At 34.0% G+C, this 23,164-nt stretch overlaps 1 protein-coding gene and 1 non-coding gene across 5 annotated transcripts; both read right to left on the reverse strand.

Annotated features, from left to right (window-relative positions):
* Positions 1-3,684: 3,684 nt before the first annotated feature.
* LOC142640346 (exocyst complex component SEC8) lies at positions 3,685-23,164 on the reverse strand. Of its 4 annotated transcripts, XM_075814404.1 has the most exons (29): positions 23,144-23,164; positions 23,018-23,052; positions 22,719-22,781; positions 22,135-22,261; positions 21,472-21,684; positions 20,949-21,122; positions 20,383-20,487; positions 19,581-19,690; positions 18,970-19,140; positions 18,667-18,844; positions 18,466-18,572; positions 16,903-17,210; positions 16,674-16,831; positions 16,412-16,527; positions 13,875-13,945; positions 13,591-13,721; positions 13,449-13,498; positions 12,941-13,041; positions 11,736-11,848; positions 11,419-11,526; positions 10,211-10,408; positions 9,892-9,977; positions 7,975-8,158; positions 7,771-7,848; positions 5,261-5,362; positions 5,054-5,128; positions 4,470-4,565; positions 4,332-4,381; positions 3,685-4,244 (listed from the first exon to the last, which is right to left on the reverse strand). In XM_075814404.1, the coding sequence occupies exons 4-29, from the start codon at positions 22,174-22,176 to the stop codon at positions 4,157-4,159; spliced, it is 3,213 nt and encodes a 1,070-aa protein (XP_075670519.1). In that variant the 5' UTR covers positions 22,177-22,261; positions 22,719-22,781; positions 23,018-23,052; positions 23,144-23,164; the 3' UTR covers positions 3,685-4,156. The 4 variants fall into 4 exon arrangements, with proteins under 4 accessions (XP_075670519.1, XP_075670521.1, XP_075670518.1 ...); XM_075814406.1 differs by having other exon boundaries at positions 22,135-22,201; positions 23,018-23,160; XM_075814403.1 differs by having other exon boundaries at positions 23,018-23,160.
* Positions 14,487-14,599, reverse strand: LOC142641827 (small nucleolar RNA snoR2/U65). Its single transcript, XR_012845504.1, has one exon. It is a non-coding gene; the product is annotated as a small nucleolar RNA snoR2/U65 (small nucleolar RNA).

A 23,164-nucleotide genomic window follows, 5' to 3' on the forward strand; every position in this document is an offset into this window, starting at 1 on the left:
TAAAAAGCTAAATGGTAGTATTTATTGTTACTGCGCTCCTATTAAGCCACATCAACAACCACATTATCCACTTATTTCTAACATTTTCTCTCTCATTTTTAATTATTTTTCTCCTTATTAATTTATCTCCTTACAATTACTCTTCCTCCAACATTTCCCCCACTTTACCTTTTTAATTCCCACTACTTTTTATCTTAACCTTACAATTCCTCCATCCCTTCATATTCCTTTTTATTTTGACTCTTCTTCTCCCTTTTTTTTACTATAAACATTTGCTTTTCTCTCTTCTTTTCTATTTATATTTTGCCCACACAAACAAGTGAATACTCTCTCTCTCTCTCTCTCTCTCTCTCTCTCTCTGTGAATTTTTAATTTTTTGTTGCACATCTAATTTAGGTTTATGAATGTTTTTGTTGAACTCCACTTTGGGTTGATGCATTTGGTTATATTTTATTTTATTTGATTGTTAAATGTTATCTAATAATTTTTATATAATGATATAATATTATTCTATTACATAGCGTAACTTGGATAATTTGTTGTTTACAATTATACATTTTCTTTTGGATATTCTTCTACTCACCTTATTTTATATAATTTTGCTATTTCTCTCACATTCTCTCCTAGAATACGTGATTATTCTCTCTCTCTCTCTCTCTCTCTCTCTCTCTCTCTCTCTCTCTCTATATATATATATATATATTTTTTTTTTTTTTCTTTTTTTTGCAACTCTACTTTAGATATTTTTGGTCAATGCATTTTTGGTGGTATGTTTTGTGAGTTTCTCCCTCTTATAGTTTTGGTTTGAATTAATTCTTAGACGTGTTGGAAGTGAAAATTTGACAATTTTATTTACTTGAATTTAAGTAAAATATTATGTTTAATTTTAAAAAATGAGATAAAATATAAATAATTAAATGATATGGAGGATGTGGGTGAATTTATATGGTGAATAAATAAGATGAGAAGAAAAAGGAAAGTAATATATATATATATATATATATATATATATATATATATATATATATATATATATATATATATATATAATAAACACCAAATTATCCAAATCATAATGTGTAATAGAATAGAATGATATTATGTTCTTATATATTATTTTAAATTCTTTATAATAGAATAGGATAGCATTTAACAATAAAAGAGAACCAAAAAAAATTCTTATGTACTATTTTTAATTCTCTATAATGCAATAGGATAAAATTTAACAATCCAAGAGAACAATTGTAATATTTGAATGTGCCTATCAATTATTTGAATAGTATCAATTTTAAATTTGCGATGAGATTTGATTAACATGACAATCTCCTTAAGGAAATGAGAAATTTAAATAATTAATTTGAAATTTAAAAATATTTAGTTGTAGATATATAAAAGGAAAACATAACACAATATAACAAAAGTTTGAATAATATAGATCACTTGAAAAAAGAATAATAGTTCTTCTCAATAAAAAATAATAATGATATCAATTAAACACACCCAATTTTTTCCAAAAAAAAAAAAAACTCAAAATAATAAAATGATATATGTGTAAAGATGGTGAGATGGAAAATACTTTTTAAAATAGTTCAATTTTTAAAAAGAACAAATTATCTTCAATAAATTTTAGAAAATTAATTATACATTATACAGTATACCACATTACAAAGTAATTATATATTCCAATGCATAGAGTGGGTCTACGACTAGTTATGGTAAAAACCAAGTCATTCTCATGCCTAAATTGACGTTGAGATACATATAGGAAAAAAATATTGAGATTCCTTCATGTTCTTCCATGTAGATACAAACGTGTTTCTAGAATTTCAGTTTATGAAATCGTAGAGGTACTCAAAAGGCCTTTGAACCCAAAAACTTTGTACAGGATCCCCATTTGTCCTTGTTTCTTGAACTTAGAATGTAATGATGAATTTAGGTTACTTGGTGAGTTTAAGAAGGATTTCAAGATCAATTTAAAACATTACTGGCTCAAAAAGTCAGACTCAAAATTAATGTAGAGTTTCTTAACAATTTTTTTTTATAGGTAATCAAAGTTTTGTTGAATAAAAAGTACATTGTATTATTGACTGATGGAATCAGTTGCCTTTTTTTTTTTTGATGAACGGAAAAGGGGGGGGGCGGGGGCGACCATTGTGACTCACCCCCTTAGACATGACTATAGGAGCACCCCCGTTAGAGAATGTTAGATTGAGTCATAGCTACTATGGTTTAAGGTGACCACAGATCTCACCCTAGCACTTCGAGAGAGCTGGTAATCAGGGGCCTCAGCAAGGATACCCAAATTCCTCTCCAAGTACTCGCCCTGGCTCGAACTAGGGACCACAAATTTGATTCACAGATTCCAACCACCAGGCCACCCCTCTCGAGCCAGAATCAGTTGCCTTGACTTACACTCTGTTAATGTAACACTCTTGTATCTTATTAACGGGTTGCAATCGACTTTGTGGCAAGTAGCTTCTTGGTTCCTAGGATGATGCTGCACGAACAGCTCCGTCACAATTGGAGTATGCTGTTCTCACTTTAAATATAATGGGAAATGATTGCATCCTTATTGTTTTTCTGACTGTGATCTCACTGCAAACCTTGTAAGCCATTGCTTACTTACTGGACAGTTGTCTCCAAACAAATTTGGTTTTGAATCTCCTCAAATCCAGTTGTGAAGATACAAAATACCATCCATCTTAATATATAAACAAGTTATATGACTAATTAAAAAGGTCTTTTGACTATAGATACAAACCGACCATCCCCCGACTTCCGACATTTCAAAGCCAAATTTTATTTTATTTTTTCAAAGCATCATCAAACTCCGATCATCAACTATTTTATTTCTATTTTATTTCGTTAATCATCTGTCAAAGAACCAAATTAATTTTTCCATATTATGAATTTCATTTCTTTCTCAGTTTCCTGCAATTCCTGCCTGTAGCCCAATCCTTAGAAATTAGTGAGGACTTAGTCCAGGATTTTATTATGATAGGGCTCAAGCTAGAATTATGAGAGACAATGGAAATCCGGCACAACTGAGTTTTAGGATCAAATAAACGAGAAGCTATTTCCTTTTTAACGGCCAGCCATTTTTACATCTTTAAACCACATAATTATCCCACCATTTGAATGGAACATAAAAATTTATATAACTAAAATGCAAAACCGACCCTCTTAACTTTTTTCATATTTTATTTCAATACTCTAACGTTATTTTCATTCATTTCATTCCTCTAAGTTTCATATTTATTCAATTAAAGCATTTTCGTTAACTTTTGTTAAAATTTTTTGATAAAAAAAAATTTGGAAAATATTTTTCAATTATTAATTGAATTTTTTAATTAAAAAAATTTATAAAATTGAAAAATTAACCATAACATATAACAAAAGTTGATAGAAAAGCCTTAATTGAATAAACTTGAAAGTTAGAGGACTGAAATGAACAAAAACAAAAACAAAAAACTGAAATGAAATCTAAATAAACTTAGAAGGTCAGTTTTACATTTTACCCAATTTATATTTATATTTTGCTACTTGTTACCTGAATAATAGAACATGAATTTGGCCCCAAAAACCCTCAAAGAAAATTATAAACCAATACCACCACCAAAAAATAAACATGCAGCCGCGGTTTTGGAAATATCCATAATCAAGATCACAAGCAATAGACTAGCAGGTAAAAACCTACCGGATATAATAAAATAAGAATTACCTTCCAGGGAAAGAATGGAGTTTTTAGTCTTGAGAGAGTGAAGTTTTTGTGAAAATTTCTACTTGAATGATTTACAAATAATAGAGATCGGAAATATACATGGGATTTTCTTTTTGTTCTCAAGATTGCTAAACTGAAGCTTCATAAAGCCCAAAGGAAAACACAAGCGCCAAAATTGATACTACACAAGAATAAATTATAATAAGAAATGCAACAAAATCACCCTCACCAGAATAATGTCACAAACTAAACCACGGTATGGCTCGTGCTAAGTGGTGACTTCCTAGGAAGCTGCGTCTTCATCCAATCCAACATCCGCCTTCTCTTGAGAAAAATAATCAAATCTCTTGCATGACAGTGACACGCCACACCTAGAACAAAGAACTTTTACAACTGGATACATAACAATTAGATCAATGTCCAGAACTAGGAAAGCTAATGGGATAAAATCTCTGATATGCGATCTTGTGCATCTGCAGGAATCTCTCGTCCTGGAACCTGGACCTTTAGAAGATAAGCATACCTGTCAAAGACAACAAGATATGTTATTCACCGACTTCACACAGTACTCCAACTAAGAGAAAACAGTTAGACAGTCATATCAACTCACTCTGCAGCTGTAAACAGGCGTTCGTGCTCCATGATGAAGGCTAGCAATGCCTATAAACAAGAACAGAGACACTAATTACTGGTGCCTAGTGGCAACACAATAACTTATAGCAAGAAACTGTAAGGTAAGATAACTTGCCTCAAATGGCATGTTTAGAAGTTCATAGTAAGTACGGACATGATCCAGCCTCTGCTGTACAGCTTCACTGTTAATTGATGGGATAGCTGCCAGGGCCTGTAGTGCCATAAAAATGGAAAATAAATAAATGAAAAAGTGAAGAAGGTAGTATTGTATCATAAAATAAAAAGCAAAACCAGCAGTCTCATTTACACAAATTGGGTTTGGCTTGATGGTTTTAAGGGTTAGTAATATAATCACCCTAGTTCTAAAGTTAGTGTACCATCGGCGCTCTGCCTAATGTCAACTTACATCAAATGGAAAATGTTTACCTCCAAACCAGTTTGGAGAAAATCTCCAACCCACTGGTAATTGAGAAAATTACTCACGTGAACTATACTTTGTCATATGACCTATTTAATGAGTCATGACTTGTTAAAAAAATTCACATGGACGGTATTATGAAGCACTATGTAATGGGTTGGAGGAGATTCCTTCACAAAACTTTGTCCAATGGAAAATATATATTTTCTCCCAGATATAATTTCATTTCATTCAAATTGGTTTTCAAGAACAGAAGACAAATTACATGGAACAAAAGTTACCTGTTCTAGTGCAATTGAATTTCGGCATATCTGCTGGACCCCAAAAAGGTTGATGGATTTCATATCAGCCAATGCCTAATGAGACATTGCCTTTTCTCATTAGCAGTGAACAAGAAACTGAAATTTTTCTTGGGACTATAATTTGAAACAAACATTTTGAAGCCCAAAAACAAAATTCTAAAACCCAAAATAAGAGTGCAGGCGTACCTTCACAGATGCATTCGCAGCAATGCTACAAATTCCACCAAATATGTAATTGCGCTTTAGACTTGCAACAAAAGGTGCCATTTCCTCATCCCTGCGTGTTATCTATGAGCACAAAACAGGAAAAGACTTGTAAGATTTGCTTCCAAGAGGATATACTCACTAAAAAAATGTAAAGGGAAGAATGCATATTTCACCAATATTCATTATAGATTATATTTGCTTTTAATGCTATCTTTTCTCATGAAGAAAGAAGAAAATTATATAAACTCATACACAATTTAATCAAACCCCAATCAGATAGGATTAAGGCTTAGTTCTTTCTATGCAATTAAATCCACTAGGGAAGAGAATATATGGGACATTAGGGAAGAGAAAATATGGGACGTTAGATATATTGACCATGCTTTCTTTTCCAAGTTAAAACTTAAATTTAAAAAATAATAATAAAAAAAAGGGGGTCAAATGTTTTAGGGTTCTTGTCAACTTTTCTCCATAAAAAATAGTTAACAATGGCATTGCATATTATACCAAGTACGGTTCTGTGCCTGAAAAGCTAAAATCATATTTTTCCACAAGTAGCAATATTTATTCCTTTACTTTTGGGCAGAACTTCATGTCTCTACAATCAAAAGCAGCAAAAGCACTTGATCATTAGCAAAAGTATTGCCATGCTTGTGGCCCTCAGATGCCATTATTTTATGTACCTAAATCATCTATAATATTTCTCTTCCTGTTTTACTTGATCATTGAAATTTTGGTTCCTGATTTGTGCCCCCATAGTACATTCCCAATGTACTCGGGTTGGGTTTATTTTTGATAAAAATTTTACGTTACCTATCCAAAAAAAAAAATCCTCTGTAATATTCTTATAAAAAATATTTAAAAAGTCCTCTAATATTGATTTTGTTTGATGGAATACAGTTGTAAGTAAAAACACAGAAAAGATTTATGACCACGTTTTTCCAACAAAAGAATTATGATGCTTCCAGGGTTATATATATAAGCAGGAACCTCAGTCATAATGGCCGAAGGTTGAGCCAAGTGGCGCATTCCTTGAGAATGAATGGGAATATTCTCTTCATTTAGCCTTGGGCCTCATCAAAATCAAAAAAAATTATTTATGTCAATGTATTAATTAATCAATTGCCATGTGCTAATGGAGACTCATTGGTTTTCATGTATTAATTATCTGTAGATGGTACACTAGTTATTTATATAAAATGAATTTATATGCTTATTTCTATAAAATTAATATTATAATAATTACTATAAATAATAATTAATTAATTTGGTGTATGACATTCTTCCTCGTGTTTAGTTAATTTGGAAATAATTGAAACAAAAACCATGAGAATGAAAAAGAAAATTTAATAACACGTGCAATAAAAAAATATATAATAAAAAAAATTCGTATGCTCCACTTAGTTGAAATAATTAAAAATTAGTGAATTCACTGAAGTAATATGTTCATATTTTTAATTATATTAATTTTAAAAATTTACTTACTAAATCTTTTTTAATGACATGTACAATATATATACACACACTCATACATGGAACCAACATTGTAGTAATTTAAATTTGTGCTATGTAATTAAACTGAGTATCAATAGTGTAAATGCATTTGTTTTGATGTATTAATTATTAATAAGTGGTTTACTAATTATTTATGTAAACTGAATTTTTATGATTATTTTTATAATATTTATATAAAAATTAAAATATTCATTCTTGCTCAAATTGAGGTGCTTTGGCCATATTGAAACAAAGTAGAGAAAAATATAAAAGAAAATTTATTTGCTTGCAATCAAAATTATAAAAGATAGTTGTATGCATAAATTAGCGGAAAGATTCAAATATTTGTCAATTCACTCAAGCAATTGATTTATATTCTTGATTATCTTTTCTTTCCAATGACATAATATAGTTGCAGTTGATTCCCTATGTATTATATCATATAATTGTTTTTTGAGAAGATATTACATCATATTATAATTTTTATACATGAGACATAATATAATTTCTTAAAATGTTTCAAAATTCCTGTGTTGCGGGACATCAGCCTAGTTATTATAATGTACAACTATTGGAAAAAATTATCAGTTCAAGATTGTGTAGACATGAAATATAATGGGGGTGCTCTTCAAGATTGTAATCTTAAACAGTATTTTGTTCTGCCTCCTGAGGTTGAACCTCTGCTAGCCCATGATGTGGCTGACTTGCATTATTATCATTCTGTTGTTGGTCAAATCTTATCCATTTATTTACCAAAAAATAAATTCAGTTCAATAAAAAGTTGCAGACATATATTTACTTAAATGGACCCCTACTGGATTTTATCCTAGAATATAAAAATTTAGGTATTGGCATGTGCACATGGTATTTCTTTTGAAGGTCATTTTCCCCCTCCAAATAGATTAGGTCAAAAACTTTTAGATAAACATCTTTCCAGAAGGCCAACAGCACTATTACTGTACACATGCAAACAAGCTAGAGACAACAATACCAACCTGAGCAGTGAGTGAAATAATGAAGTCATCAGGCTCCTCAGCATCTTGGTCCTCCAAATATTCCCGATTTGTCATTTCCTGTTTAAATAACATTCTTAGTGAGCAGAGGATAATTTCAATCGTTCTGTCTCACTTATAACACCTTGATATTTTCCCTATTCCAATTGAGACAAAGTATATATAAATTACAAGATTTTTACTAACCTGCATATGGAAAATTGTCTCCAACTGCATCTCTACACGTAAAACCTTAAGACAATCAATTGCCAGTTTCCTGTACTCATCAGCAAATGATGCCAGATCCCTAGTAGGAGCACTGCTTGTTCGAGTATGACGGTGCTTTGGATTTTCCTCTGCTTGAGATGCTCTTAAGGTTGTTTGCCCAAGCCTGTATATAGCATGAAAATTGTTATTCATTCAAGCTATTGAAAAAAAAAAAAATCTCCTAGAAGTTTCAGAAAGCAATGTATGTTAAGTATATGCATAGTTACTTATCACCTATGTGTATATATGTACCTAATTACATAAAATTAAATCCACCAAGAATATCATTAGCAAAATGCAGACCTTTTTGTGACTAAGTGACCAGTATGATGGCATAAAATATGCCAGTGTGTAATTTGATAAAGACAGAACAGGGAACAGTCATAGTTCTCTCAGTGATGCTTATAACTGTAGTCCTTATTTTTGTCCTTCCCAATACATTCTCTCTTTCCCCATCTCAAAGAGAAAAATTACGACTATAAATATCATGGAGACATTTCTTAAAATAATAGGATGTATATCTTCTGCACACTTCACAGAACAGAGATAGTAAAGACATAAATCAAAGATGTGTGCGTGCACGCGCGCTTGTGTGTGTGTGTGTTTGACAATTCCAAACAGACTTTCAAGAGAAACATTGGTAAAAGTAATACTTTATTTTCCCAATTTTATTAAAACCAGTTGACTGCCAATCACCTCTCCCAAATGCTAGAGAAGTGGGAGCTTTGTAAAATGGGTACAACCCTTTATTAAAACCAGCTGACTGGAAGGTAATCATCTAATAAAACTTATAAATAAATAAAGTAATAATCTAATAAAAGCACAATGCCACATTGATTCTCATAATGTATGGCATGACATGAATTCCTATATCAGGACAAGATGCTTCTCTGCTCAAAATAAATATGTCACAGCAGTGCAGTAAAAGTGATCATGGGTAGAACATGTCTGAGGTGGAGATACAGGAACATATCACACAATTAATAAGCAAAATAGGACAGGAACATATCACATTTGAGGTGGTTGTACTAAGCAAAAGCTGAGGAAATGGAATCACCCCAAAGCTGTACAATGAATTAGCACTCATTTTGGATTGTATATACTCTAGATATCAAAGAGATGATAAGATGGGCAGGTAACTTAAAACCTGGATCGTTAGATTGCTAAGAAGAGGGTAGAGATACCTTCACTAAATTCGTGTATCAAATATAAAGAGCATTTCCGCTCATATACAAACTAATACCATGGGATGAAAGCAATACTAAAACTGTCCAACTTTAGAGGAAAGAAATTTAAATTACACACAAATAGATAAGGTAAATATTTTGGGGTATTGCAAGCACATAAAATTCAGGCAAATCTTAGAAAGGAAAATGCTGTGTAGTTTTTGAAACCCGGTATATCCATCCAAAGAAATATCATACACACAGCTCATTAGCATGAAGCTTTCATAACCCACGTGTGCCAAAAGCGGAACATTTGCATTCATAAAAGCATCTTATCATATCAGTTTTTGTTTTCTCAGGTAAGATTCAAAGTCTCAAACAACTGCATTAGCACAAATTGGAAATAATGTCTGTCCTATGTTTCATGATTGCTTTTGTAATCACTATGATTAGGATATTAAAAGATGAATCCAAACCATAATGGAAAAGACAAAAAGATTTGCCACTTGCAAAATTTAATCAACAGATAAGAAGTAAAAAGTAATTTGATGCTGCATGGAGATAAACACAAGGACACATTCTGGGTGTGGTAACCAACACCTTCAAGTTTCTGTTCACACTAGCATGACTTCCCTGTTTTCCCAAACATAATCATTTTTATCCCACCTCCCAACCAGATAAGAGAACTTGCCTTTCAATTGAGTCCGCCACATACTCCAATGAATCACTAAGGGATGCCAGCAAAATGAGTTTGTTATCATCACGAATTAGATTCTCCTGCACAAGAGAAAAGCAAAGAAAGAACATCAACACATAATCCTCAAATCTATGTTGTATGTTCATTAGCACTTCAACACAGTAAGGACTAATTTCAGCAAGATTTTACATACTAAAATATAGTAGTAGAAATCTAAGGGCCCTTTATTAAAGGAATATTAACAGCCCCAAAAACAAGAAAAAAAAAATTCAGCTAGAATAAAAAACGGAATTACAAATGGCTATAGAAGGACCTGCTTAATGGGCCGCAAAGCCAACAATAAATTGCTCAGTTCTAGTTCGACCTCAACACTTTCAGCGTCAGAGGCATTATCATCCATGTTTGACTGACCAAGTGGATTTGGTAAATAAGAACTTGCTGGATCAACTCGCATCAATTTCTCGATATCATTCCTCCCAATGAGCATATAACTCTGCTTCTCAAGCACTGCCTGAAACATTATGAGAAAAAAAAATTGTTTGGTAATAAAAGTTCTATGTAAATGTTGATAAAAGTACACGGGATTTACTTAGTATCCTCTTAGAAGTTAAAAAGTAAATGATTGGTAAAGTGACTCCAAGACAAGTATGCATGACCAACATATGCTGTGCACTAGTTTTGAGCTAACTTTTTCTTCTTCTTTTTTGATGAGTAACGTAAGAAATTTTATTAGGAAAAACCAACCAAGTACACCGGAAGTGTACTAGAGTGGCACAAATCAAGAGACCAGATTACAACAATCAATAAGATCAGAGAGAGAAAAACAAGTATAAAAAGGCAAAACAACACTCCAATCAAGGAGAGTACGGAAAAAGAAAGATTTAATGTCAAGAATAAACCGTTCACAATCCTCAAAGCATCTAGCATTCCACTCCCGCCATAAGCACCAAAACAAACAATGTGGCACAAACCTCCATAAATCTATATTTCGATGCCTACCAAACTTGCCCTGCCAAGAAGTCAGCAACACGCTAACTTTATATGGCATAACCCAATGAATACCAAACAAACAAAAAACCATGGACCACAACTCATAAGCTATACAACAAAAAATTGGTTGTGATTATTTTTGGCAGGAAGAACCTCTCACTTGAGAGAATTAAGTCAAGTATCAACCACTTGGCTACGCCAAGCATTGTTTGAGCTAACTTTTTTAACAGGTTTACTAATTTTAGATCAAGGTTTATTTCAACTTCTACCATAATATAGCATAAGGATTGAATTTGAGCATTGTCAAACCATTCAACTAACTATGAGCTGGAAAAGGCAAAATACAAAGATGCACCAGGAAACAGAAAATAACAAGGGGGTGGGGAAGATAACTGAAAATAATAATCACAATGGTGAGCTGAGTGAAATGCAGAGAAAATAGAGAAAAATGTAGGGATGGGGAAGATAGCTGAAAATAATAACTGCAATGATGTGCTAAGTGAAATGTAGAGAAAATAGAGAAAACCATGCCTCCATGTATGAAGTACGACATCTTTCATATGTGCGCTCAAGGAAAGTCTGCACATACTTTGCAAGGTCCCCAGCAAATTTAGGCATTGCATGAGCCCAACCAAGTACCTAGATTATGTAATAATTTTAAATTAGATAGTCAAATACCGTATATCCATACACTAAAATAATTAATAAAAGTGTTAAACATGTATTCAAAATAAATCCAGAAATTTTAGCAGCTACACTGCCCAAAATTAGTTAATCCCACCAATTTGTGCAGAGTATTAGGGAGGAAAGGTCCTTTCTCGTAAGATGAGAAACATAAGTTAACTTGCCTCCTTTGCTAAGAAATCTATAGCCAGAAGCCCCTGTAAGACTGGTCTACCCTTCTCAACCAATGGAGTATAAGTAGCACCAGTATGTGCCCTTGGACGAAATGCAGCAGGACCTATAAGATAATTACAGAAATAAGATTTTTTCTTTTTTTTTGGTGCAAGGGGAAAAACAAAAGAGAGAGATAACCACATGACTAATACATACATGGCTCGCAGTGACACAGGCATCATTCAACATTCTCTCAATGAGCCATCCAACTAGGATATACACAGTCCTAATCCTTCATGCAGCAAGTTTTATAACTAAGGAAAAATAGTATCTTCTCTGTTTGGTTAAAGTTTAATTCTTTCCGCAACTTCTGTAGCTTCAAATGTCAAAAATAAATAACATGCTGGGTCACACTATGGCCTTTTCCAATCATAGACTAGTATTACTAGATGCTGATGATGCAAAAAAAATTGACTTTTCTTCTGGTTTAATGACATCAGTTTCATAAAATATATCAGTTTTCAACATTCCTCAGAAGAGTATTTGGCAGGCAAGTGTGCTTTCTAAGGTGGTTAAATTTGGTTAGAAATTATATTCAGGGAGAATATTAACAGTGCAAAATTAGATGAGAAGTCTATAGATCACTTGAGTCGGATAATTTAGAGAGCAGTGGCAGGGAAAGGTCAGAGAGGGTAGCTTGGACAGTAGTGAAGTGTGTAGAGAATTATGAAGCACAATGGTACAGCTTTCCAGAGTGTTCAGATCACTCAACATAAACACGATGTGGGGCATATTCAATTAGTTTGTTTTTGACATTTGGTTCAAACTAGACTAGTTCCATTTTTTAAATAATTTTTAAAAATGTCATTTATTCCTTAAATGCTTCTGGGTTGCTGTTTTTGCATACTTATCAAAAATAATTGTTTTGGGGGGTAAAAGTGCCAGATATCTATGACTCTATCAGGCACTTGCACAGTAGTGCAGGTCAGACAAGTTAACAGATATTAGATGAGCCACAAGAATCAATCTGTTAACCTCTTAAAGCATTTTGAATTGATAAAGTTAGCGCCATGATATACAATGAGTTAAACAGTTTGATGTATAGTTTCTGGCTACTCAAGTTGACCCCTAAAAAATAAGAAGGCCTAATGCAAGTTATCAGCTCTCATCAAAATTGCTAAAAAAGGAACAAGTTTAAATAATTTAGAGAACTTGCTTGATATAGCCTGCTGAACACTTTTTCGGTAGTCTACAAACATAGTTGGCAAAAAGTGGTCCTTCACGAAGTTTTCCACAAAAGTAAGCAATCCATCATTCCTGCAGTTTTAGAGGAGAAAAATTCAAATGGACATCAGTATGGAATCAGGAAAACAAAGGGAGATTGCAATAATGAATTTACAACGTTTCTTTGGAATTTTTAATCCTTTGAATCATAACTAATACACAACAATGACAGAGATAGAAAATTTAGCACCAAAAAAAAAACATAAATTAAAGTAAATTGTCAAGACACGTTCTTCCACCTCCACATTCAATTCTAATGCATAGCAACATTTCAATTAAGCAAAAAATGAGAGAAGCATGTGGAAGATAGAAAGAATAAGAAGATAGGTTATAGGCTTCATAATTACTCTTAACTGTCCACTGTATATTTCATGCAAAGTTGTGATGCTATTATAAGCAGATCACTGAACTAGGAAAGTGAACAAGAGTTTTGAACGTACCCAAGCTGGGCATACTTTTTCGGCAGCATTGAAGCAACCTTATCTGTAAACTGCAGAGAACATCATATCAGAAAAGGCCAACTACAGAACCTGTTATGCAAAGATATTTCACATTGATAGCATAAATATGACATTCCAAAACCTGAAGCACAGGTCGGTATGTGGATGCTGCTAGATATATGCCTTGCTCAGGCAAGACAGCTGCAGATCCATAACCTTCTTGTGAAACATTTGGACCCCTCCTACTCCATCCTTGCCGAATGAGGTCAACTCCTGGTTAGGAATCAAGGAATAAAACTTTGTATTGTAATTTGGGCATCCCATCAAAATTGATACAATCAACTAAAACTAGAGACTAAATCCAATTTATATTATGAGAATCTAACCAGGAAATTTAAGTAATTAATAGTACAATCTTCGACTTACCCTGGTTAGGAATGGATACAGTAGCATCTGTGAAACGAAAAGCAAAAGTAAGACCATCATCCGAACGGTCCCTGTAACCCATCAGCACCAATATTACAGATTGCATAACAATAACGAGAGAATCAATCAGACATCTTTTTTTTTTTAAGCAACGATTAAATTAAATGTAATCATTTTAATTATGTCTAACAAGAGGAATTTAGATGTAGTAAACCACTATAATTCTATGTGTAATATAATACCCCAATATAAAAAAAAATTCCTTGCCATCTCCAGCAAAAAAAACACCAGGAATCAGCTTCAAAATAAATATTACCCAAGGAAAACAATAGAATCTGGTAGATATTTGAAAATGAAGGAATCAGGTTATTTTGATACGTTAATTAAAATGAAGAAGCCAAGAGCCTCGAAACTCAGTGGCATTACCTAGTCCCCCCTATGTAGAGAATCTGTATTCCAATCCCCCCTCCCCACTTGTTGTAAGCAGACTTTCCAATTATAAGTTTGGAAGTATGGACTTGCACATTATTGAGATCAGCCTTTCTTGCATTCTATTCCACGAAAAGGGCATGACATAAGGTTTTTATTTGATAGGTAGAGAAGGAAATATAAAAATGTAATCGCACAAAACGGCTCCGTGGACCAATGTTTTATAAGATCCACAGATTCCTATCAAGATGTTGCTCTTGGTCCAATCAAGGGGCATGCCCTAAGGTTATTAGTCTTTGTTGCATGGTAAGTCGAACATGCAGGCTTCATGAGTTTCAAGTCTCAAGTTGTTCCTTTTCTAGACTCTGTAGCAATTGAAGATGTTTTGCAGGAATACTGCACAGAGGTAAAGCTATAAATCCAAGGAGAAAAAAGCAAATGGGACAGGGTCCAATTTCTTTAGAGGATAAAGATGACAGCAATGAGTGGTTAACTAGGAGAATAGAAGAAGAAGAACCCAATGAATGTGCTGAAGAATATAGCCTTTCATGATGATTGCTTGACATTGTATAATGTTGCTAGAGTTGCTAGAGCTGAAGAAATATTCAAGATGAGATAAAGAGTGAGGTCACTGCGAGAGCAACAGATTCAAGTTCTAGTTAACAACATACTCCTAATGAGGGAAAGGCTAATCATTTAGATGGAGTAGATGAGTAAGATGATGAGGATTACAAATCTTGTGATTTCAACAATGATGGACTTGTGTTTAATGAAGATGATGATCATATACTTTTGGATTGCATCCCATTGCATACGTTAAGCATAGAAGTCACAACTTACCATTATAGTGCTTTTTGGTATTTGCCTTTTGGTATATATTTTGATTCAACCATGTACTTCATTTTGATCATGACTATCAAATATCATAATTGTATATATTTTGTAAAGCATAAGAAAATCATAATATAATGTTATGATTAGTTGATCACTTGATTGTCATATTGTCCATAAATAGTTGTTTTCAAATTATAAAATGTGTGCTTTACTTCAATCAAGAGTTCATTGGTTCGAAAGTCTCTAGTTCGACTCTTAGCTGAGGCATTTCGCGATTTACCTGATACCTACTTGGTGGGGGTGTGTAAACATCCAAGGTTTGCCCCTTAGGGGTGGTCCCACTAGCCCATACCTTGGAAGGGTTTCCTCGTCATCAAAAAAAAAAGGAGCGCACTTGAGCTTTGCACCTTTGTGCCTATGTATGTTAAGAAGAGGGATGGACACAAATCTGCCACCTATCATTATTTGAATACCACCTCAATAACATCACCAAAATGCAGCCTCCAACACCATGACCTGCTCCTCCACCTCCGACATGATGCTGCCGCAGCAGCAGTGTTACTCTCCTTCCACAGGTCTCATAATTGATGAAGACCAACACTTAGAGCAACTCATCCCAGCTAGCAGAGAACCATCACCTCCATCATCATGTCTGAAACGTAGGCATCACATCAATCACTAAGTCAACTCATTCAAATTTAACCGTCACCATCACCATTTACAGCTCCATCCTTGCCTCCAAAACCATGCAAATGCCATAACCGGGCCTAAGTCTCGGGTACCTTGAACTATATATCATGTCTTATTGAACCTGAAACTCTTCCCAGCCATCTCTTCAACCAATATAAGCATGAATACTAAATACATTTTGGTTTTTTCAGAAACTTTGTGACACATCTTCGATACGACAAAAACATTTTCCACAATTTAAATACAAATATTAGAATAATGGTTAGGTGATTGAATTTATCATCTCCTATCAACTTAAGCTTTTGGGACAAGTAGTAATTTATCAATAAAATTCTTAAACTTGGAACATATTTAATATTTCGTGGATGGCTCCTAGATCAATATCAATTGCACCTTGAACAAAGGGATTTGAGCTCTCTTGTTATACCCTTAGTTCTAAGTTATCACAATCAGCAAGAATATAAGGAAAAAAATTAATATGAAGGGGCAACCAGTGCCCACAAAGTAACTCCAAAGAAGGTTGAAAAAGTGATTTGAGGAATATCACATAGTACAGATTTGAATATGAAATTGAAGGCACTTGCCTCTTTTCCTTGGAAGGGGCCTTGCTTGCAAGTCTAGCTGTTTGTACGGCAGCATCTGCAGATGCAGCTTCAGGAGTTGCTCGCAGAATCTCACAAATGAATTGTTGGCATTCACTCTATGGTACATATTGAAGAAATAGGAATTAAAAGAAAAGGTTGGGAAAGGAGCAAACTTGTCCATTAATACTCTTTTTTTTTTAAGAAAGTGTTAAATTTACCATCAGGCATTAAGATTGCCAATAAATTAATGCAGATAGTTTACCTGAAAAACTGTCAAGGAAAAGCCAATGTTATATCCCCCAGTAACTTGAGATGCTTCAGAATCAGGGTTCCAATCTGTTGGCAATGACCTTGGTGTGTTCATTTCACTTTGATGAGTGGATTTTGATTCCAGAATCTCTCCAACAACAACATGATTCTCTGAAATGTAAAATAAAGAAATTTAGTTTTAACATTGAAAGAGAGTAAAACATAGAAAATAGGTACCGCACCAAATATGCGAACAATTGTGTCCAAAATTGAATCAAGCAGCTCCATTGCGGCAGACTGTGCTTTTCCTCTGGGACCCATCACAGACGATACAGGGCTCACCGCTGAAAGAGTCCCAACCAGAGACATCCCATTCTGACGCTTCTGTTTCTGCAACTGGAAGCTTTGAAACTGTCCTTTCAACAAATGAAGACCAGCAGTAACAGTTCGGTCACCCTGACCAATGCCAGACCTTGAACAATTAAGAAGTTCGGCATGAGCTTTTATCTTGGATGTGATAATGTCATGAATTGTTGGTCTCAATCTTTGGCTGTTATAAAACAAAATCAACAAAGTTTGTCATTATAAAGTACATATTGAACAAAAAACAAACAAATGATAATGAAATGCCATAAGTTGAAAAAGACAAAAACAAATATTCAACAGAACTCATTCTTGAATTTGATCACAGCCTAGATGGGGTTGGCTACTTGGAAAAGATACATATTAGAAACTGTATATACTACACAATCAATTCATGAAATGAGATGCAGTTCAACAGGACTAAGATAGTAAGCCAATTTAATCACTATACAAATTCAATTCACATCCACCACGAGAGTGTTTTGGCATCACTAGATCCAATTTCCAGACATGAAAAGAAGTAATAGGTTTGTCTACTTTTCAATGAGTCTGTGCAGAAAAGGCAACCTTATATTTATGAACCAGAGGATCTAAAAGTGTTGTCAAGCACATTGATCTAAAGACTACAATTTGCAACATCTTTTTCCACATTTTAGGCTTTTTAATTAGTGTCTTTACCCCTTCTATGGCTTTAAAACATCAATCGATATTAGGAAATATCTTTAAATTTCCACAACATAAAGGAGACTCAATTCCACACCAATCAACTAGATGGTTTGAATTCCTTGCCCACCCCTGATAACTCTTTCTGAAGCTACTCTAAACAATGTGTGACTAAAATCAGAATGTAATCGACATAAAGTTGGAAGGCTAGATAGGAAGTCTCCATTGATGTCATCCCACCACTCTTCTGCAAGGAATCCATTACTTGTTTTCTATGAATCCAGGACAATTAGGAATTTGAAATTTCTTACCATCATTAAATGAATCTGATCCTACATTCAACAGAAATTAATATGAAAAATCACAAAGACATGGGTATTGACATTATTAACATGGCAACCACTATATTCATAAGATTACTCAGATGGCAGTTGGGGGTGATATACAGATTCACATGTATTAAAGATTTATATGACAGAATAAAAAATTCCAAAATAACAATATAGTGTAAGTGCGGATAGAATATGAGATACAAATATCATGAACATGAAATATTTTGGTCAGGACCAGATCCAGTATTAATAGAAAAAAAAAAAAAAAAAAAAAAAAAAAAAAGGATGCTAAACACAAGCCAGGAAATCCAATATTCTAGAAGTGAGAAGTGAACTATAACAGAATTAATTAGGTCGATTAAGTTCAAAACATCTCTGGAAGTAAATAAATTTCTTCAAAACCATGCTTCAAGCAGAATGAAAAAGTATGTCAGCCAGACAACAAACCAAATTATTGCACCAGCAGCTGCAACTTTGCCAAGCATACAGAGGCACTCAACCATGGTTTGCAAATACTTCACATGAAGTGGAGCATCACTCTTTTTTATTGCTTCCTACATCCAATTATAACACCCAAAACTTCAGCCTAAAAGATGAGAATTCAAACACATAAGATAATATGAGATGCAATTCTGAGATAATACTTACAAGAAATTCATCTGGAGTGGAATTTGAAAGCCATATTGGCATTTGACGAGAAACCATTTTGAAATCCTTTGGAATGCCATCACCACCATTAACTCTTATTGATGCCATATGCCCATCTGAGGTAGCATCATCAGGTAGTTCCAGAGCACCCTCCTCATCACGGCCATCAAAAGATGAACTGAAAGCATATTCTGATTTATATTTAGAAGGGGGAAAGGGAGCAGTTCAAACAAAGGGGAAAAAAGGCAGTTCTAATAAAGGAAGTTGCACAAGGACTGTTAAAATAAAAATCTCCAATCTTACCCTCCATCAACAGAACCTGGCCTATATGATCCATCCACATGGATGCCAATCTGGCTGTCACCTTTCATTAACCTGGTTCTTCTAGATAGAGGTTGTGAATTATTCACAAATGCAACAGCCGTGGTTGTTGGCACTTCATCATCCCTTTCATGCACGCTTGAGGCAGCTGAGCTGCAAAATATAGTCAGCTTAAGGGCAATAAACTTCTTTAAAGCAATAGCTTTTAAGAAATAGCTTAAATTGTAATTCATAAAATCTGTGGTCATAGTGATAAATAATCACACTAAAAAACCTGCAATCTCCTTCCCAAGAACAAGCCCCCAACCCAACCACCAACAAGTGAAAAAGGACAAGAAAATATTAAATAACTAGAGCTTGGGTAAAATCTTCATACTAAAAAGTATGCCAGAAAGTAGCATGCCAACACAACAGGGAAAACTGTGTAGCTTATATCAGCATCTAATATACAGTGTACATAAGGACTTTCCTTTTTCTATTATTATCTCCACGCCACCCCCACCCCCACCCCCCAAAAAAACCCCTAACATCAGCATCAATTAGACTAGCTTCAGAAAACTGTAAAAGCTATAGCTAAGAAGGAAAGTAAATACCTGTATTCACCTTTATTGTATAGGTGTGCATGCAAATCCTCCAAAACTTTATAAAAAAGAACCCCACGCAACTTTGTCAGCTCTGACCGAACATCTTGAAGGGCACCAACCTAAAGGGCACATAAAAAAGAACAATTATAATGCAGTCATAAGACTTAAAAAGCCCAATCCTTATATTTTCTTCACTCAGTACTAGATTAGCTTCAGCATAATCAAAAAAGAAGTATTTGGAAGAAAGAAATTTCTAAAGAGCCCTTATATGATTCTCTAAATGATTGTCTATAATGACATCGGACTAAGGTAATGCTTTCCAGTAGATGTGTGCGCCAATGAGAGACAATGCAATCATGCAAGATAGTCTGGCCAGATCTAGTGAACATCAAAGCAGCTTACACACCCAAATAATAATAATCCTAAAGGTAGAGTGTGATATAACAGATTACTGTAGTACTAGATGATAAAAATAGTATTGTGCTTACTATAAGATATAAATAAATAAAATAAAGGGTATTGTGCTTTAATTCCATTAGTGAACTGATTACCTAAGGTTTTTATGAAAGTTGATAAATACAATGGATTATAAAGTTTTTACTCATCAAAAAACAAAAACAAAAACAAAACAATAGATTATAAAGTCTTAGGCCACCAATCATGAATAGAGGGATTTGGATATAACTTGACTAGAATATAAGTCCCACAAAACCAAAAAATAATAATAATAATCAGAAATAAAAAGAGAAATACAAAAATCTTCTCGTAACACTACAGACGTGGAATGATAGCAGAAGTTTAGTAAACCTACGGTTTGAAGTCCCTCTCGCTCAAGCATCAGTGTCGATTGAACATGCACCTGAACTGCAGCATAAAACTGCTTCTCCGCAATGAGCTTCTCAATACGAGATGGAACCTAAGCCAAATTTCAAATACGCAAGATAAAATTTTTCAGCTTCGCCAGAACCATGGCATGCAGATGATTCAAACATAATATGTGTAGTGCCGGTTTATGTGTGGCAAGGTCAGGGTACAAGTTCTTTTATCTTTTCTTTTTTCTATCCTTTCTTTTTTTAAGTAATGATCAGAACAAGTCATTAAGGACATATCATAGCATGCATAAATGTGTGCATACTAATGCACGCACTTATGCATCCATGCTCACATGTATATAACTTACTTTAAAAAAAATTTGCATGTTTGTATGGATATGATATGCAACTGCAACTCTAGTACACAAAGATCCAAGCATAGCAGCATAGATGTAGCATTAAAGGGCGGGGCAGGAATCAGGCAATTGAAATGTAACATTGACCAAAAGTATGCAATACTATTGGATCTGATATTATCTTAAAGTTGGAAATAGGTTGGACAAACCTTAGCTATGCCCTCAATTTGATCTAGCAGGGAAATTATGTGACGCAGCGTTACTGACCGATACCACAACTGATGCAATTGTTTATTGCGGGCGCTAAGACGGTTCTTTGCATCAGCCAAATCGACCTTTAAGACAGCTATACTTTCAGTGGATTCGCTGAATAACCGCAAGATCTGAATGAAAGTAAATAAATAAAAAAACAAACAATTAACAACTTAGAATGTAACTACAACTCTAACTTCATCGCCCGAGATTGCCAGGGGGGGTTTTAGAGGTGGGGAACCAATATATGAAAGGAGCTTGGCAAAACTGCAGGCAGCCAAGTTTACAAATAAATAAATAAAAATTGTAATGCTCCAGTATTATATTTGTTCGTAGCATATAGTCCATTATATGAACAGCAACTCCCCCCCCCCCCCTGCCAGACACCCCGCACACATAGGCACACACGCGTGCTAATGAAGAAGAAAATTCAGGAAAACAAGTGTAATTATAACAATCAAGGAGAAAATCTTCAGAAACCTGGGAATAATTTTGAATTGCTTTGTTAAAGCCACTGTGATAAGCATGCACTACTTCATCGACGACCTCCTCAATAATATCACTTTGCTCCTTCAAAAATTGAACTTCACCTTCACGATCTTTTGATGTCAAAATATGGACAACATGAGGTAACGAATCAAAGCGTGCTGCGGCCCAACTCTCATCTATTCTTGAAATCTCTTCCCTCAAATACTGCAGTTACCATAAGAGCAACACTTATACATATATGGTTGAAAAAAACAGTGACCAGCACATTGACCCACAGGTTAAAAGAGGATTACTATGCCAGTTGCAAACTTACTACAGCTGGTGAAACAGGACTACAACTACTACTATACACCAGAACATTGGACACACTGCTTAAGTTCAATAATCATTGAAATTATTTTCGATGAAACATTTCGCACTCTATAATAGTTTTCCCTAAAAATTTTACAGAATTAATTCTTTACTAAGTAAAACCAAAGTTCATTGAGCACTAGCTCAAGTAACACTTCCTCAAATAATGGGATGGAGAGTGAAGTCGTGGATTCAAAACCCATAGGGGTGCGTGTGTAACTTACTAATCAAAAAAGATAACCTAAAAAGTATTAATAACTTATGTTTCCAACAAAAGCATTAAACAACGTAAATTTAACTTACTGCTTTATCGGAAGACACAGGTAAACCATCAAAAATCCCCATATTGAGCCTTACACCTCACTAGATGCTGTAGAAAACGGAAGTTCAACTCAAATCATCCCAACATAAGAATGCTCGACTTTAAACCCTTTAAAACAACAACAACAACAACCATGTGTAAGTCCCAACACGTACATAGAATATTCATATCGGCAAGGAACGCGATCAGCATTGTACTAGTAAAAACTATAAATATTTTACTTCGAACCACATTGTAATACAAATATGACCATGAAAGAACAACATAATCATCAAATTTAATCCGCAATCTTCACTATTCATAGATAAAACACACATTTTCCGAGCCAAAAATGTTCATTAAAGCTACAATTGCTCGAAAAACAAAATCGAAACATGAAATTCCGTGTGTGCGCGCTTGAATGGGCGAAAATGTGTGCGTCTATAAGTGAAACTTTGCGTCAATTGAGCTTAACGCAACTGATTGAAAAAACAAAAAAAATTGGAGTTGAATTTGTCAACAAATATAGAAACAAAAAGCTACACAGTACAGAATCAAACAAACAAAAATATTCTGAGAAAAGTACCTTCAGATCCAGTACATAAAGCAACGAAGATAGACCAATTCCACGCAATCTCGACCGCAAACACTTGAAACAATTTGATAAATGGTTTTCAGAATATGAATAGCTTTGAAATCATCGACAATTAGTGGAAAATTTTCAGAGAAACTAAATGAGATTAATTTATTAGTTACTTAGATTTTTTTTTTTTTTCTTACATTGAGTTCGTGTATAAATGAAATGAGAGATTTGAGAATTGAATCATGATTCAGGAAAATCATAGAAATACTTGAAGCTTGAAAACGGGTCGGGTTTCGGAGTACCTGAATTGAGAGGTTGAGCTCGAGGGAATGGATCTCTGTGATTGTTGAATAATGATGAAGATGAAAATGAAGAAGAAGAAGAAAATTGAAATCTTAGCACTGAAGAAAATGAAAAAAAGGCCGTACCTAGACTTGTCGCTCTCGGTT

The sequence above is a fragment of the Castanea sativa genome, chromosome 6 (assembly GCF_040712315.1).
Source record: "Castanea sativa cultivar Marrone di Chiusa Pesio chromosome 6, ASM4071231v1".
NCBI classification, from domain to species: Eukaryota; Viridiplantae; Streptophyta; class Magnoliopsida; order Fagales; family Fagaceae; genus Castanea; species Castanea sativa.

Bases quoted from the DNA above. Each gene is read 5' to 3' on its own strand.
- LOC142640346 (XM_075814404.1), bottom strand. From the start codon at position 22,176: ATGGGGATTTTTGATGGTTTACCTGTGTCTTCCGATAAAGCA. The intron at 13,499-13,590 runs GTTTTGGAATGT...TGTTCTCTGCAG, and splicing joins CATACCGACCTGTGCTTCAG to TTTACAGATAAGGTTGCTTC. The intron at 5,363-7,770 runs GTTGGTATTGTT...TTGTGCTCATAG, and splicing joins TTATTTCACTCACTGCTCAG to ATAACACGCAGGGATGAGGA.